At 33.7% G+C, this 17,162-nt stretch overlaps 3 protein-coding genes across 3 annotated transcripts; 1 reads left to right on the plus strand and 2 right to left on the minus strand.

The window, feature by feature from the left end:
* Positions 1-458: 458 nt before the first annotated feature.
* On the minus strand, positions 459-1,276 carry Smp_000400 (hypothetical protein; the record flags this gene model as incomplete). Its single annotated transcript, XM_018790423.1, has 2 exons — positions 459-479; positions 1,118-1,276. 2 exons carry the CDS (start codon positions 1,274-1,276, stop codon positions 459-461), a joined length of 180 nt encoding a protein of 59 aa, XP_018646332.1.
* Positions 1,277-4,959: 3,683 nt separating this feature from the next.
* On the plus strand, positions 4,960-5,813 carry Smp_000390 (Trematode Eggshell Synthesis domain containing protein). The gene has a single exon (XM_018790424.1). It carries the CDS (start codon positions 4,990-4,992, stop codon positions 5,647-5,649), a length of 660 nt encoding a protein of 219 aa, XP_018646333.1. The 5' UTR covers positions 4,960-4,989; the 3' UTR covers positions 5,650-5,813.
* Positions 5,814-9,334: 3,521 nt separating this feature from the next.
* On the minus strand, positions 9,335-9,790 carry Smp_000380 (hypothetical protein). Its single transcript, XM_018790425.1, has one exon. It carries the CDS (start codon positions 9,725-9,727, stop codon positions 9,389-9,391), a length of 339 nt encoding a protein of 112 aa, XP_018646334.1. The 5' UTR covers positions 9,728-9,790; the 3' UTR covers positions 9,335-9,388.
* Between the last annotated feature and the right edge of the window lie 7,372 nt (positions 9,791-17,162).

Below are 17,162 nucleotides of genomic sequence, written 5' to 3' on the forward strand. Positions count from 1 at the left end.
TTTTTTTAGATATCTTATTAAGGTAGAAATACACATGAAATGAAGAAACGATTTCTTATTTCGTCAATAGCCAGAATATTATTACAAAAAGATAACGTATAGTTAACTGAAACGTGACTAGTATGTTTGGATACTAGCTAGCTCTTAAATCAACGATGTACATTCTGTAATGTTTAGCATTTCTCAGCTTAATACAGCTTCATCTCAATATTGGTATTCACACTTATACTCAAACCTAGTCCAAATCTTTTCAAACATTAGCAAGTTATCCTTTACAGAGTAGTCAAGGCGCCACCAACTTGCTCAGCCAGTACAGTGTTTATTCATATGGGTTTATTTTATCCTGTTACTGATTTTCAAGATTTACTTTTGACCACTCATTTTTGCAATATTTTTTAACCTGAATGGATTTAATTGATATAGCCGTTTAGCTGCTGAATGAAATTCAGTCTTAAGTATCAAGAATAGAATAACAGAAACTCTCAATAATAAAAGAAATCTAATGAATTCTGAAACTATTATGTAGTACATTTCTAGGTTATCGTTGCAATACTCCGGAAAAAGCACTGTATCAGTTTTCTACGTCGTTAAACTATTCAATAAAATGTTATTTTCTTAAAGGAAGTAGTATATATATATATATTCACAAAGTTGTATATATATATATATATATTCACAAAGTTGGATTACACGATTGTTAAGTAGTCATTTATGTACCTGTATGAGTTTTTGGGATAACTATAAGTAGCCGAATTCGGTTTATCAACCAGTAATTCCAATTTTTACTCTATTAGTCACTCCAAAATTCGAAACAGAGAGAATTTCGTTGGCCTAATCGTAAGTATATTGACTAGGCAATTCAAATTATACACGGAATATTGTATAAAGAAATTATTATTACATACAAATATCACAGTGTTCTTTGATACAAGTCGAATGTTTCATACTTCAAGCATATGCATATTTAATGAATAATCATTCATTGATGGAAACTGAAGGATAAGATACATCTGTAGAGTTATTCTCATATTGAATGAAAATATTTAACTAAAAATGTTAAATGTTGAACCTTATATTTTGAGCCCTGAGTAATCAGTTGAATTAATTCAATGAATACTTTACTCTCCCGTAAAATCTGTAGTCGTTGTAGTTCTTCTCGGCCCTTCAGTCGTTTCTTCTGTTGATTCGATATCCGGCTCATCACGTGGTCTATAATATCGATCATTATATTCTCCACCTTCCTCTTCTTCTTCATTATCACCTTTATACTTTTCATTGTATTTACGATGTTTCAGTTCTTTTAATTTACGCATTGATTGTTCTGCTAAATTAACATGACCATAATTGTGCTCTTCACCATCATCATAATCATTACTATGATATGAATCATACTCTTGATCATCATGGTTATCATGATTACCATAATTATCTGGTATAAATCCATTTCCATAATCCATATCATATTTATGCCCATGAATTGTTTTCAATGGAAAGTTAATAGCCTCATATGAATCTTTTTTAGATTGATCCATAAATCCATTATAACGATAATTAGAATGTGTATAAATTGAATTCATTGAAGTAATATATATTATTATTCCTATTATATAATAATTGTTAAACAGCATAGTTTATTGTAAATGATAAAATGAGAGTGCTTCGAGATTAAATACGAATATATATAGGTTTATTCACTGATATGAACATGTATACTGAATAACTTATTATTATTATTATTAAGGTTGCGTATAAAATGTGGAGTGCAGGCTTTGAATAGATTAATGAATTAATTATGTTTGATACCCCATTTGTTGTTATTCCGCACTTATTAAAACATTGATGTATACAAATTATATTTTGAAATGAACTATTATCTTTATATTAAGAAAATATTGAAATTAAAAACTTTTATTGGATTGATACTATTGGGGAATCTAATTTTTCTAGGCTTGTTTTGAGTAAATCACCTATTGCTATTATTCTTATTAGTAGCAGTAGTATTGTGGTGTGGTCTACTCATATCCATATAAGTAGTATATGGTGTTGGTCAGACATAGAATGTATTTGGCAGAAAACCGATGAGGAAAGAACTGAAATGAAGCGCAATCGGTAGGAAAATGCACAATGAAATTAGAGAAGATGAACTGATATTTACAGAAGAAACGGTGAAGATTGAGACAATTGGTTGTTATTTTGCAAACTAACTGTTTGTTGTGTGGTTATCAGAATTTACTGAGATAGACTGTAATTTTTGCTCAAATACATTCGATTATCCCCAGTCGTGTTCTGTTCACTGCAGCATTAGTATTATTATAGACAATCGAACACCAACCATCGGTGTAAACTTGGTAAGCATTTATATTGTCTTTCAGCCATAATCGCATTGAGAAATTCCACAGTGAATTTATTAATCGCTTAATGTGAAGCAGCTAAAGTGGAAATCTACAGTTTAATTTATTGGTCAGTAAGACAGAAAGTTTCTTCCTCCGGATTCTGATTCATTCTACTCCTTAGTGAAAACAATCGTATTGAGCAATCTATTATTTTACTGAATCTATTAGCGCTAATCATCTAGTCACTTGCAATCTAAATTTAGATTGCATTAAAATTTATACATATAGTGATATTTTTTAATTAATTACCCTCATTCACTGTCACAAGTCTCATTTTCCTGATCTCCCGTTCAGTGAGTTACAAAGTTCTGGTGGAAGAGGGATAGGTAGTAGTCATATTTTTATCGAATAATATATTATAAATTGAAACTTGTTCCTATTATCTTATCTTTTTCATTCGATTATATCGTCACTAAACATTTTACGAATTCTAGACAGAACTATTCTGTGAGATGGTAGATTGGAAGAATCTTTTTCAAGTTCAGTAAGTCATAAATGTGGTATAAATAAATCATGTTTTAGGAAAGCAAAGACTTCGAACGTCTTTAATTCTCAAGATATGGTTATAATCTGTCAGGAAATATTAAAGATAATCTAATAAATATGAGGTATTGCTAATATACTAACAAACGTAACGCGGTTAAGCAAGAAGACAGTAAATAATTAAGTATAAGAAAATAAATTTAAGGTAAGTTTATTTTCTTCATCAGACAGTAAGAAATCTTACGTAAAAATGTTAAAAATTTATTCCATATGCAAATTTCGTATATAAGAAGGTATAAGACATTCTCGTATGAATAAATTCTATGGTTCGCAAATTAATTATAGATCATCATTGTGACAGTTATAGTCACCTATTGATTGACGATAAATGATGAGTTTTACTCAAATTCCATTATTTACGGACATCCTAATGACTTCAAACTCCACAGTGATCCAGATCAGAAAGATATTGTTGTGAAATTACTTAATATCGGGTGACAAACTGATGAGCATAGTGCACATAAAAAGGAGGTTGACCTTGATTTCACTATATCAATTGTAATTTTATCCGCTAAGATGAAAAGAGATTGATTCCTATCTATGAAACAGCTGTCATGTTTTCCACCTACCCAGACTTTTGAGGTCTTTGCTTTCCTAAAACATGATTTATTTATACCACATTTATGACTTACTGAACTTGAAAAAGATTCTTCCAATCTACCATCTCACAGAATAGTTCTGTCTAGAATTCGTAAAATGTTTAGTGACGATATAATCGAATGAAAAAGATAAGATAATAGGAACAAGTTTCAATTTATAATATATTATTCGATAAAAATATGACTACTACCTATCCCTCTTCCACCAGAACTTTGTAACTCACTGAACGGGAGATCAGGAAAATGAGACTTGTGACAGTGAATGAGGGTAATTAATTAAAAAATATCACTATATGTATAAATTTTAATGCAATCTAAATTTAGATTGCAAGTGACTAGATGATTAGCGCTAATAGATTCAGTAAAATAATAGATTGCTCAATACGATTGTTTTCACTAAGGAGTAGAATGAATCAGAATCCGGAGGAAGAAACTTTCTGTCTTACTGACCAATAAATTAAACTGTAGATTTCCACTTTAGCTGCTTCACATTAAGCGATTAATAAATTCACTGTGGAATTTCTCAATGCGATTATGGCTGAAAGACAATATAAATGCTTACCAAGTTTACACCGATGGTTGGTGTTCGATTGTCTAAACTACAAAATTCAGACGACAATCAGTTCATAACTGTAATTTAGTTATTGAAGAGCATAGGATTTCTAGTGATCATGTAATACATGTTAAAATAATCATTATTTCCAATGTTAACCAATTAATCTTCTTTAACCGTGGTTCATGTGCAGACAACAATGAATGAATGAATGGAAAAAGGTATAAACAAGGATAAAAGCTGCATTAAAAAAAGAAAATCTCGTCATACATTCGGAGAATTAAATCAGTATGCGCAAAGTATTCCGATAAATTTCAAGTATCAAGCCGCAGTTCTGATGAAAGGATTTCGTGACGATTAAACAAATCTGAAGGTGTTATTTGTTACAGATTGACGCCAATCGATGTACCATTAAAAGACAGGAACTTTAAATAGCTGTCTCACCTTAGTACTGGACTACTCTGTGGCATGCACTAAAAATCCTGGTTGCGATTACTAGCCTAATTTTCCGTGCCAATTCCTGAGGAGACCAGTACCAGGAATAACAGCTGTTCAGTGGCCCTAGTTTCTACTTGTACCTCAAATGATATCAATCGGTGACGAATAAAATACAAGTAAATCAACCGTCAAGTCTCCCAGCAAAACTACCAGACAGTTAAGCTTAATTCATTTACTATCATCAATTTAAAATCAACTTTGACGTTAATCGAGTTGCGTAAAATGTTAGCTAAATACTACGTAATACATATCTTTTTGTCATACTTAGTGTTCTGATTTTTGTTGACCTCAAAATGTACTTATTAACTGTGTCATATGAAGAACAAATTCATATAAATGCGTATATTTGGTTAAGTTAGCCAAATGCTTAGAAAATTTTGGTTTATTCCTCTTAATTCTCATTATGATGGAAGAAAGGATTAATAATCTTCCTTTACTACTACTATTCAGTTATATAATATTCAATTTAATAACATTAGGAAATATGCAGTCACTTTTCAGTCATCAACTCATGCAAACGATTGAGACTGCTCAGAAAGAAGCACGGAATGCAACACACACACAAGAAAGAGAAGAAGGTGTGTCCAAGAGTAGGGAAAGTGATTTGAGCTTGATGCAAACCAGTGGAAAGTATTATAACAAGAGACTATCAAACAAGGCAACTGGCAAACGCTATGAAGGTCTCTTCTTCTCTCGTGGTTATTCAATTTATGGTGATATTGATTCAGAAACAACTACATTTCAATATGGTGGCAAAATCACAAAATATGGTAAACGTAGACGAAAGTATTCCGACAGAGATACAATTGGAAGTTCGGATAGATATGCTAGTTCATATATTAAAGATGACTTTAGGATTAGAGCTAAAACAAAGAAAAAATATCAAAGAGATTATGATGGAATGTCTGATATGACTGGGAGGGGAAGGCAAATCACTAGTATTTGGGGCACTCATGGAAATCGTGGGATATCGAAAACCAAAGGAGAATCTAAAACATCAGAATCGCAAAACAGAACTGAATTAGATATTTTTAGTAATGACGAAAATGGAAGAAGGATGTGAAGTTACAAATGCAGTAAATCATCAAATGTGATGTGCTTTATTCCACATAGAATCAAATTTATTTAATTACAAAATAATGTCAAAGATATACATATATATATCAGAAAATCTTTCAAGTAATATTATTATTTCTTCCAAAAAGCAAAATGAATTTTACATCTGTTACGCTATTTTCTTACCATATATAGCCGTTTGCGTCTAGCTAAAAGGTACTTTGTATACTGGGGGAGCATGCAGAGTAGCGTGAGTGAGAAGAGTTGGTAAAGAGACGGACAAAAGAAAAAGTGAGTCAACGACCTAGCAAGCGCACAAAATCCACTTACAGTTAACAAGAAAAACAATAGACAAAAATCAACAATGAAATAAGTGGGCAATATTATTTTCAATTAGATTGTCATCAGGTTTTACTGAAGAATATAGACGGCATAGTGTGAAAAGTGACAAACGAATACGGAATGTGGAAACACTGCTAAAATCGTTTATTAAGTCGTATCGGACCAACGAAGAAACAGGAGTGTCAGGAATTTCTTCTGAACTGAAACTAGGTCTATAGGTTCGGATACTCATAGCTTCTGCTATATGCAGGAGAAGGGATCGAACTCCACTGGAAAATGACTAAAGTTTATGATAGATTACTGGTAATGATTTCTTTTTCTTTATCGAATTCTCACTGAATATGTGGATATTCATAGATATTAGAGGAAAGATTGATGACCATCTCAGTAAGAGCAATATTGTTCGGTTATGCGTTGTTCTAAGAACAAAAGGAATATAACGTAAGATATTTCAGCAACTACATTTACTTCATCTCACCTCAGATTCAATATTTCAACTGTGAAATCGAGGTAAGTCTAGGACAACGTTAGAAAGACCTGGAAATTTTAAAGTCACTTTTGTCATTGTTCTTTTTACCAGTTCTGTCTTCAACTAACTCGACTTTAATGCAGTGGACAACATACATGGTCAGTTGATCGATAGTTTACTATGGGTAAAGCTAACTGACTTGGGTGTTATGTACAATCTACACTTTAAAAGTGTGTATCTAACACACCTAACACTATCATTTCCATTATGTAATGACAAGTGATATCTTATAATATTAGTTCTAGACAATTCGATAAATAACAAAAGTATTTCTACTATACTTATGACACGATGATACAAATTATTGTGAGTACTATTCTGATGAATTAACTTTAGGGCGTGAATCATCACAAATTTTACATTCGGTTGATCTTCTGCTTAATTTCCATAAAACATCGAAATCTTAGTTTCATGTGCTGGATATTCACGGATGATTCACGTTTCCCACAAATAAAAAAACTGTGAGTATGAAATTCAGGAACAACTGGTGCATTTATAATACGTACACTAAATTTAGTTTGATCACTTAAAGGTTTAAGCATTGACGATTCACTTTACCAGCACAGATTTGATTAAACACAGATAACTTCTCGAAATTGTGACGAACACTGAGAGATCACATTAACAGACGGAAATGTTTCGCATGAACATCCAAAAAAGTTAATCAAGAGTGAAATCAGTTAAAATGTAGGTATACTGTTTATACTCTGGATAAATAAAATTCTTATGTTAGAAGAATGGAGAAGAAATTAACGACCACGTCAACTCATGTATTTCTTGTTGTCAAATTAAATAACAAAGTCAACAGTATTAAAGGCAAAGATGGACGATGATCAGCAAGTACATCCAGATGACGCGTCCAAAATAGGATCAAACGTGAGTCCTGGATATCACTGATAGCCACCATCCATCTCTACTTATAATGCGCATGACTTAATGGCACGATCGAGGCAATCCATACAGGATGTACATATGCCGAAAAGAGAATGATCAATTGCAGTCCTAAACATCAATGGAAAGATAAATGAATTAAAGTCAATAGAGTAGTGAACGAAGACTTGCTGGATGAAAGCTATTTATTATTTTACGCGAAATTACACAGTTGTCCCTTACTGACTTCATGATTCTTCCAATTATGTCGTTATTCTAGTTGCTCTCTGTTTCCATTCCTATTCTTTTCAACTCAGTCTTATGCTGGCAGGCATCCCACATCCGATTGCTGCTACATACTTCTTATATCTGTTAGGATAAGTAGCATACATCAAAATAGTAGTTATGAAATCTGGAAGTATACATCGAAGATGAAGAAGGAACATATACCATAACAACTGGTAAATGTTGACAATCAATAGTTAGTCATTATGTGCATTAAATAATAAAGTTTCGGCTTACAGATTAAATTACTAAACATCCAGCCATTGTTACGATTTCAAACTGTGATGTATAAATTTCAGTTTGAATAGTTGTAAATTATTACTGAGCTTTACATAAGAATTCGGTAGTATTCCAACTGAAATCAATCCTTGACGAATACAATCTACAACTTGGAAACCAACTTCTACAAAACTAATTCAACGAAGTAATAGATCAGTATGGGGATACAGACTCAGTGGTCTTGATCTTAAGTGTCCTCACGGAGACTGAGGATTCCAGATTCGATTCCCACAATGGATTACAAATCAGTATTACCAGGATAGGTCAAGAGTAAGAACAAATTGTTTTTGAACATACAAAGGATGTTTTAGTTTTCGTATAGCTAATGCTTCAGTGTACTAAACTAGTAGATATAGAACATCAGTTTCATTTAAATGGAACAAAGCAGTGTAGCGTATTACTTCTTAGCACTTCAAATCATTGTGAAGTAATGCAGATACTAATACGGCTAAATATGATAAAAGATCAGGTGTTGTTATTATGAATAAGTCGGATTAGAAATATAAAATGGAATCCATTGGCGGTGATGAAAGCAAATTTACGGCAGTGTGTTGACTCTGATGGAATACGGAAATTAGAAAGGTAAATCAACTTGAGTCTCATGAAATTGCTTAACATTGGTGCTAGCAACAAAGAGAAATTCAATTTATGAAAACATATGGGTTCGATGTATCCTAATTTATATGGACTATCAAAAATTTATAAGCTCAATACCCCGTTACGCCCAATTCTATCAATGTGTCGGTCACCTACACTTAATCTTTCAAAATAGTTGACAAAAGCATTAAACCCTATCCGAAATCAATTTCGTTAATGTTCTTTGAAAGACTTATTTGGGTTAATTAGTTACCTGATGGATATTAATATAAAAACCAAGACAATGTACTCCCTTGATGTGAACACTATCTACATATGTGCCTCTTATGGAGACTGTCAGTATTTTGTGTGACTATACCTTATTAAGTAACCGTCCATTGCGATTTTCTGTAAAAGCTCTTAAAGATTTATTATTATTATGTAATGGCAATGTAACTCCGCCTGTAGCTCCTCTGGGGGTTGCTGCCGGTCCCAAGCCCGGGTAAAGGAGGAGGGTTGGGCATGGGGTTAGCGACCCCATCCCGTAGAAAATCAACTCGCTAAAAAAACGCTAACCAGAAAAAATCATTCAAACCATTTAAACTCTGCCCTGGGAGTAGAAGGAATAATTATGACGTCTCATGATGAAAGCCGAGTTCATTCGGAAGTCATGAAGCCGATGCACCTTCTTACAACCAGAGCAACAATTCTTATAGGTGCATGGAATGTCCGGACAATGTAGGAGACCGGAAGAGTCTTCCAAATTGCTGCAGAAATGAGAAAATACAACCTGGAGGTGCTTGGAATCAGTGAAACGCATTGGACGCAGGTTGGACAACAACGACTGTCTTCAGGAGAACTTCTGTTATACTCCGGTCATGAAGAAGAAAATGCCCCACATACACAAGGAGTTGCATTGATGCTGTCCAGAAAAGCACAAAATGCACTTATAGGATGGGAATCTCATGGACCAAGGATCATCAAAGCCTCCTTCAAAACAAAGAGAGAGGGCATTACAATGAACGTCATCCAATGCTATGCGCCGACCAACGACTACGATGAAGACGCTAAAGACCAATTCTACGATAGGCTGCAGTCGATCTTCGAGAAGTGCCCAACCAAGGACCTGACCATTCTGATGGGAGATCTCAATGCCAAGGTTGGAAAGGACAACACTGGATATGAAGACGTCATGGGACAACATGGACTGGGAGAAAGGAACGAAAATGGTGAGAGATTTGTAAACCTATGTGCCTTCAATAAACTGGTCATAGGTGGCACCACATTTCCACACAAAAACATATACAAAGCCACTTGGATTTCACCGGATCACACTACACAGAATCAAATCGACCATATCTGCATCAACAAAAAGTTCAGGAGGACGATGGAGGATGTGAGAACCAGAAGAGGAGCTGATATAGCATCCGATCATCATTTGCTGGTCGCCAAGATGAAACTAAAACTCAAGAAGCACTGGACAACGGTGCGGACAACATCACAAAAGTTTAATACGGCCTATCTTCGAGATGCTGACAAACTCAACAAATTCAACATAGCCCTCAGCAACAGGTTCCAGGCCTTTCATGATCTACTCAATGAAGAGGGAACTACCATGGAGAGCAACTGGAAAGGTATCAAAGAGGCAATCATTTCAACATGTCAGGAGGTTCTGGGCCAAAAGAAGCACCATCACAGGGAATGGATCACTGTTGGTACACTGGATAAAATTGAAGAAAGAAGGAACAAGAAGGCAGCAATCAATATCAGCCGAACAAGAGCGGAAAAAGCCAAGGCACAAGCCGAATACACAGAGGCAAACAAGCAAGTGAAGAGGAGCATCAGAACCGACAAACGTAAATATGTGGAAGATTTAGCGATGACAGCGGAAAAGGCTGCAAGAGAGGGAAACATGAGACAACTGTATGATACAACCAAGAAACTTGCTGGAGATTACCGTAAACCAGAAAGACCAGTGAAAAGCAAGGAAGGCAAAGTAATCACCGACATTGAAGAACAACGAAACAGGTGGGTAGAACACTTCAAAGAACTCTTAAATCGACCAGCTCCACTGAACCCACCCAACATCGAAGCAGCACCCACAGACCTCCCAATCGATGTTGGCCCACCAACAATTGAAGAGATCAGCATGGCCATTAGACAAATCAAGATCGGCAAAGCAGCGGGACCAGACAACATCCCGGCAGAGGCACTGAAAGCAAATGTAGCAGCAACTGCCAAGATACTACACATCCTCTTCAGTAAGATTTGGAACGAAGAACAAGTACCAACAGACTGGAAAAAAGGACTTCTGATCAAAGTACCAAAGAAAGGTGATCTTAGCAAGTGCGACAACTACAGGGGCATCACTCTTCTCTCAATACAAGGAAAAGTCTTCAACAGAGTATTGTTAAACAGGATGAAGGATTCCGTGGACGCCCAACTTCGAGATCAGCAGGCTGGATTTCGTAAGGATAGATCGTGCACAGACCAAATCGCAACTCTACGTATCATTGTGGAACAATCAATCGAATGGAATTCATCACTCTACATCAACTTCATCGACTACGAGAAGGCATTTGATAGCGTGGACAGGACAACACTATGGAGGCTTCTTCGACACTACGGCGTGCCTCAAAAGATAGTCAATATCATACGGAACTCCTATGATGGACTAAACTGCCAAATCGTCCACGGAGGACAACTCACCGACTCGTTTGAAGTAAAGACTGGTGTAAGGCAAGGTTGCCTACTCTCACCGTTTCTCTTTCTCCTGGTAATAGACTGGATCATGAAGACGTCAACGACTGGAGGAAAGCACGGGATACAGTGGACAGGCAGGATGCAACTTGACGATCTAGACTTCGCGGATGATCTGGCTCTTCTATCACAAACGCAACAACAAATGCAGGAGAAAACGACCAGTGTAGCAGCAGCCTCAGCAGCAGTAGGTCTCAATATAAACAAAGGGAAAAGCAAGACTCTCCGATACAATACAATATGCACCAATCCAATTACACTTAACGGAGAAGCTTTGGAGGATGTGGAAATCTTTACATATCTGGGCAGCATCATTGATGAACACGGTGGATCAGATGCAGATGTGAGGGCGAGGATCGGCAAAGCAAGAGCAGCATACTTACAACTGAAAAACATCTGGAGCTCAAAACAATTGTCAACCAACACCAAGGTTAGAATTTTCAATACAAATGTCAAGACAGTTCTATTGTATGGGGCGGAGACGTGGAGAACTACGAAAGCCATTATCCAGAAGATACAAGTGTTTATTAACAGTTGTCTACGCAAGATACTTCGGATCCGATGGCCAGACACTATCAGCAACAAGTTACTGTGGGAGACAACAAACCAGATTCCAGCGGAGGAAGAAATCAGGAGGAGGCGCTGGAAGTGGATAGGGCACACTTTGAGGAAATCACCCGATTGCGTCACAAGACAAGCCCTCACATGGAATCCTGAAGGTCAAAGGAGAAGAGGAAGACCAAAGAACACATTACGCCGAGAAATAGAGACAGACATGAGAAGAATGAACAAGAACTGGATACAACTAGAAAAGAAGGCCCAGGACAGAGTGGGTTGGAGAATGCTGGTCGGCGGCCTATGCTCCATTGGGAGTAACAGGCGAAAGTAAGTAAGTAAGTACTCATATTACCTTTATATATTTTTTTATCTATTCACCACAAATTCTTGGCTAAAATGATATGAAATGTCTTAAGCTAAACATTAGAATACTCATTTTGTGGACAATATCGAATTCACTGACTCTAAAAAAGGATTATGCTTTGTAAGGACTATTTTTAAGATTGTTAAAACTATATATTAAAGGTTAAATAAAGTAAATACTTTTAGGCATAGATTTTTTAAGCTGAACATTTTTTAGATTTCGACACCATACTTTTACAGTGAAGTATTTATTAAATGATGTTTTTCTTTTTACTTCCGTTTACTAGTTTAAATATTACATAGATGTTCAACTATTACTTGAGTTATGATAGTTTATTTCTTGAACCTAGTTGGCTTTAATTAAAGATAGATTTCATGCGTTGGTAGTAGAAAGTGATTGAAATTGAATGTTTGATATCGTTTCTGTTAGTCTGAATGTAATAGTTGCTCGTTGAAATCATGAAGCGATCTAAGTTAGACCACCATTGAAAACGTGAAAGCACTGGACGGCTGTTTCGTTCTAATACTGGACTTCTCCGCAGTACACATCGACGATCCTGTACGTGATAGTAGAAACCAAGACGTTTGATCTGAAATTAAATTGGTTCATGACTTCAATGAAATTCAACAATCTTCACAATCCCATATTGTAATAGTTTCTTTTAAACCAATTTATCAACAAATAAAAATAATGGTAAACGTTATGCAGAATAAAACAAATTTACTTTAAATTTATTTTTATCTGCACAGCTATACTGTTTAAAAATGTTAGTAAAGTGAAATAATTCAATAATATAGTAGTACCAAAAGACAAACTAAGGACGTGGATCTGTCTCATTCATGATCATGTCAGTGCATACAAAAATAGTACAATTTATCAGTTACAATTCATACAGCAACGTAATCAATAAGTTAACTTTGAAATATTAGTTCTGTTTCAAAAACCAGCTTTACCAAAAAACTGATAATGTTGACCTGAACTTAACACCAACTCTTGTTTTGATGGATTGACTCAAACAGAAACAATTTATTATCATAATCAAGAAAACTGTAAAATATTAGAAATATTTATGTGATATACTTATTGCTTGTAGCCTCATTGAAACTTTATAAATCCAAAACAGTTCATATAAACGTTGAACTTCTGAGAAAATATTCAACATGATAACCGGTTTCACATTTAAGAGAAATGGTGTTAAAATTAAGGAAATATTCACAGAAAGCATACTATCACTATACAATATCTTAAACAGAATAACTATCAGAACTATCATCTCATTAGTTGTAAGCGATAAATTTATACTTAATATATAAACTGAAATACAAGATACCTGTTACTAACAAAAGCTTTCAGAATAAGTTTAACATTCTATTCAATGAATTGTTGGTGCTTTAACATTGCTCAAATAATTTTTCTGAACTGACTACCTTGTGATGTTGGTTTGTTCTCTGAGCTGGATGGTTTGGTCGTGGAGCTTTCATCGTCCTTCTGAACGACATCATCAGCACAAACTTCCTTGTATTTTGATATATTACGGCACTTCAATAAAATCACCAAAACATTGATTTCTATACATCGCATGCATAAAAAGCTTTTTTTTAGGATAAAACAACATACTGTGATTCCTTCACAACTGTGTTATACACTTGAGTATTATACCGCTGAAGGCTAAGATAAGTACTTCTTAACAACAAATAGCATGGACTTTTAATATATTTAATAATGTAAATGGCATCTATGATGAATCTGTTTATCAAACTTGAACTGTCAAGTTAATCCATACACGCAATTTTTTTTATCACTGCTAGCCAAAATATTTCGTCAAGACGTTAAATGGCTAAACATATAAACTTGAAGTAATAAATACTGATTTATATGAATTTAAAACAATCTAGACCTTCTCTCTTTCAAGGTATTGAAGTAATCTATGGTCAAAACGTTTACAGTGTGAATTCTCCAGATAAATGATGTTCAAAATATTGTAATCGTTAATAGAATTTATAGGCGTTTAGTAGATTATACTCATCTCTTTAAGTTACTTTATTATTACTGAATAATTTATATAAAAATTTCAATTACTAACCTTCTTATTACAATGACAAGTTCCCTTTTTGATTTTATCATATTTTTCAAATATTTCTGAAAATTTATCACAACATTTATAGTTCCTTTCAAAACATCTTATTCTTTAGTTACAGCCTTTATAGGATTTTCCATATTTAATCATTATAGTAGTTATTTTAATTAGCTATTTATGAGGTCGAACGGAGTTTGAAAATGGTCATTATATTTTTTTGATTGTCATAGTGTGCTTTATTGTAAGTTGAAAAGGTTTTTAAACCATAGATTGATGTGTTTGCTTAGTATAAATATTAATCAGTAAATAACATTAGACTTAATATTGATAAGTCAAATTGTCAAATCAATCTCACTTTATCATCAAACCTTATAATATATTAAACAAAAGAAATTTGAAGCCGTCACACACATAATATACAAGAATTGACAAACTCTCATAAAAGATCTATTAAAAACAGCACCCTTTTAGAAGCTAAAGAAAGACAGAATTATGTAAGTCTCTTAGCTTCCTGCATACTTTTAATAGATTTGCTAATGCAATACAACTATGTAACTGAGAAGTTATTCATTACATATGGTGCTAGACCTATCATTTGAAAATATCATATTTGTATTAATATTTTTGACAAAACCAGAAATATATGGCTTTCTTTAATAGGTAATTTTCATTTTTTTCACCGTGACTATTTTACTGTGATAGTTATCTATGTATATATGAGCTTAGACAATGGAATCCACTTGCTTTGAAAAAGAACGAGTGATTAATCAGTCAACTACTTCTTAGTATAGCAATATACCATAGTGAAATAACTGACAGGCTCCAAAAGAAAAATTTGGTTTTAATCATTTTAATCGATCTTACATGAATAACATAACCAAGAGCTGTTTTTTCTATACTTATTTTAATTATTTGACTCTTTCAAATGAATTCATCAAAATACTGTAGTCAATTTAGTTATTTCTTAAGTCGATCAAAAATCATGAGTTACATCGAAGAAGCACTTTTCTGCAATCTTTTTTTTATGAAGCGTTTTTACCATATATTTTCATCATTCAAATATCAATAAATGATACTTATTTCATTATCTTAAGACATCACTATATATGCCTAAGCATCACATTTGATCAAATAATAATAATGATGAAATAAGTTAAGCATATGATAAGTGATACTTGTCAATAAATTAAGCTTTAATAATGACAAGACTTGTTTAGATAAAAATGTATTCAATAAATTTATAAAATAATGTCGTGAATTTCCAGTCAACTAATTAAATCCAACATTTTCTGGAATGAATAACTCTGTAATTGTATCATGTGAATATACTAAAAACAATTTTGAATAGATTAGATAATGTTTTTTAAATCGTAGTTTGATATTTGTAAATGAATTCAAAATGAAGCCTAACTGTTTAAGGTCAAATGTAGAGAAATGTTAAAATTTATTTTATATTACTGTGTGATATTTTAATATTTTGCATAACCAAACAAAATGAACTGCTGATTACCACTTGATATGTTACGCAATCGTTTCAATTCATGATTTGGATATAACATAAATAAATATTTTATTAGTGGCTGGATTTTAGTCTGATTCTTATGTCTAATCGTTTGGGTTGTAACTTGACAAAACTGCAGCGTGAGTGGGACGAAAGAAATACCGTTGTTCAAAAAATCATTATATACGTTAGGGAAATTTATCCGTTCAGACTGATTTGAAAGTCATTATTACCAACTTTAACTTCTCTAATACTTCCATCACACATTAATGCTTGCAAACGTTCCCTAAATTTTTTGTCAAACTACATTCAAGTTGTAAAATAATTTATATCAATATTCATCGAGATTAGAACAAACAGCTTGACAAAAATTGAGCGCTGAGTATAGAGTAGTCATTATATGTGAAATAATCTCAGCGATTGAAATTTAAATAATCCCAACGTTTTGTCCACCAACATAGTCCGGACTTCTTCAGGGTAATGATCAAAATCAAAATCATCTTTCAAGTTGTCGTGATCGCTCATTCTCAATCTGAAAAGATGGATTTAGGAGAAACTTTCCCAAATCCACTGCTACATCTTAATCTAATGGTTTATTTGCTGATAGATAAAACTGTTGTATTCCCACAATTCATATATCATGTCTAGCATTTTTGAAATGAGCCTTTTCTTCATTATCGACAATGTGCTTAGGTAGTTATCTTTTAAATAGTTTCTTTAATTATTGATCTTAGAACTGAACTCTAATTAGTCATACTTTTGCGCCTTTTGGCTTTCATATAACGTATGGAAATGATTGCTATCAATAATGCCAATCGGAGTCTAAATAAATCTTTCAAGAAGAGCATCAGTCGTCTCTTAAAAACGATGGTTGATGTCGATAAGTTCTCCGTGCACGGGTCGTTGAATCATTATTAAAGGTCACTAGTTTGGACAATTTCTCCCCTGCTTAAAGTTTGAGCTTTCTGTGAATAAACGATCTTCTGAGAATAACTGAAACAAACATTCACCTTTATCTACGGCTGGAGCGTCAAAAGAGTGACTTAAGTACACTTTACATCAACTTAGCCTAACGAATTGACCATTACGTTTACATGTCGCAATTACTACTCTGAAAGATGATCAAGCGTTCGGGAATCTCAAGTCTCTAGTGTTGGATCGTTGATTCGCACTGTTGAAGTCTCATAATAAGACGAAATGGCTGTTCAGTGATTTCAGGTTTTCAATTGTGGTCTAGCATTGATCTGTTCAAGATTCTAAAACTCATTAAACTTTCAATCACACTTTTCACGAATCATCAACTTCTAGAAAACTTTGAACCATGTCTGTAAAATGGGGTGCATTCTGTAATTATTTCTGAAATATAATCTTTTTATTTA

This window comes from Schistosoma mansoni (genome assembly GCF_000237925.1).
Source record: "Schistosoma mansoni, WGS project CABG00000000 data, supercontig 0113, strain Puerto Rico, whole genome shotgun sequence".
Classification (NCBI taxonomy): Eukaryota; Metazoa; Platyhelminthes; class Trematoda; order Strigeidida; family Schistosomatidae; genus Schistosoma; species Schistosoma mansoni.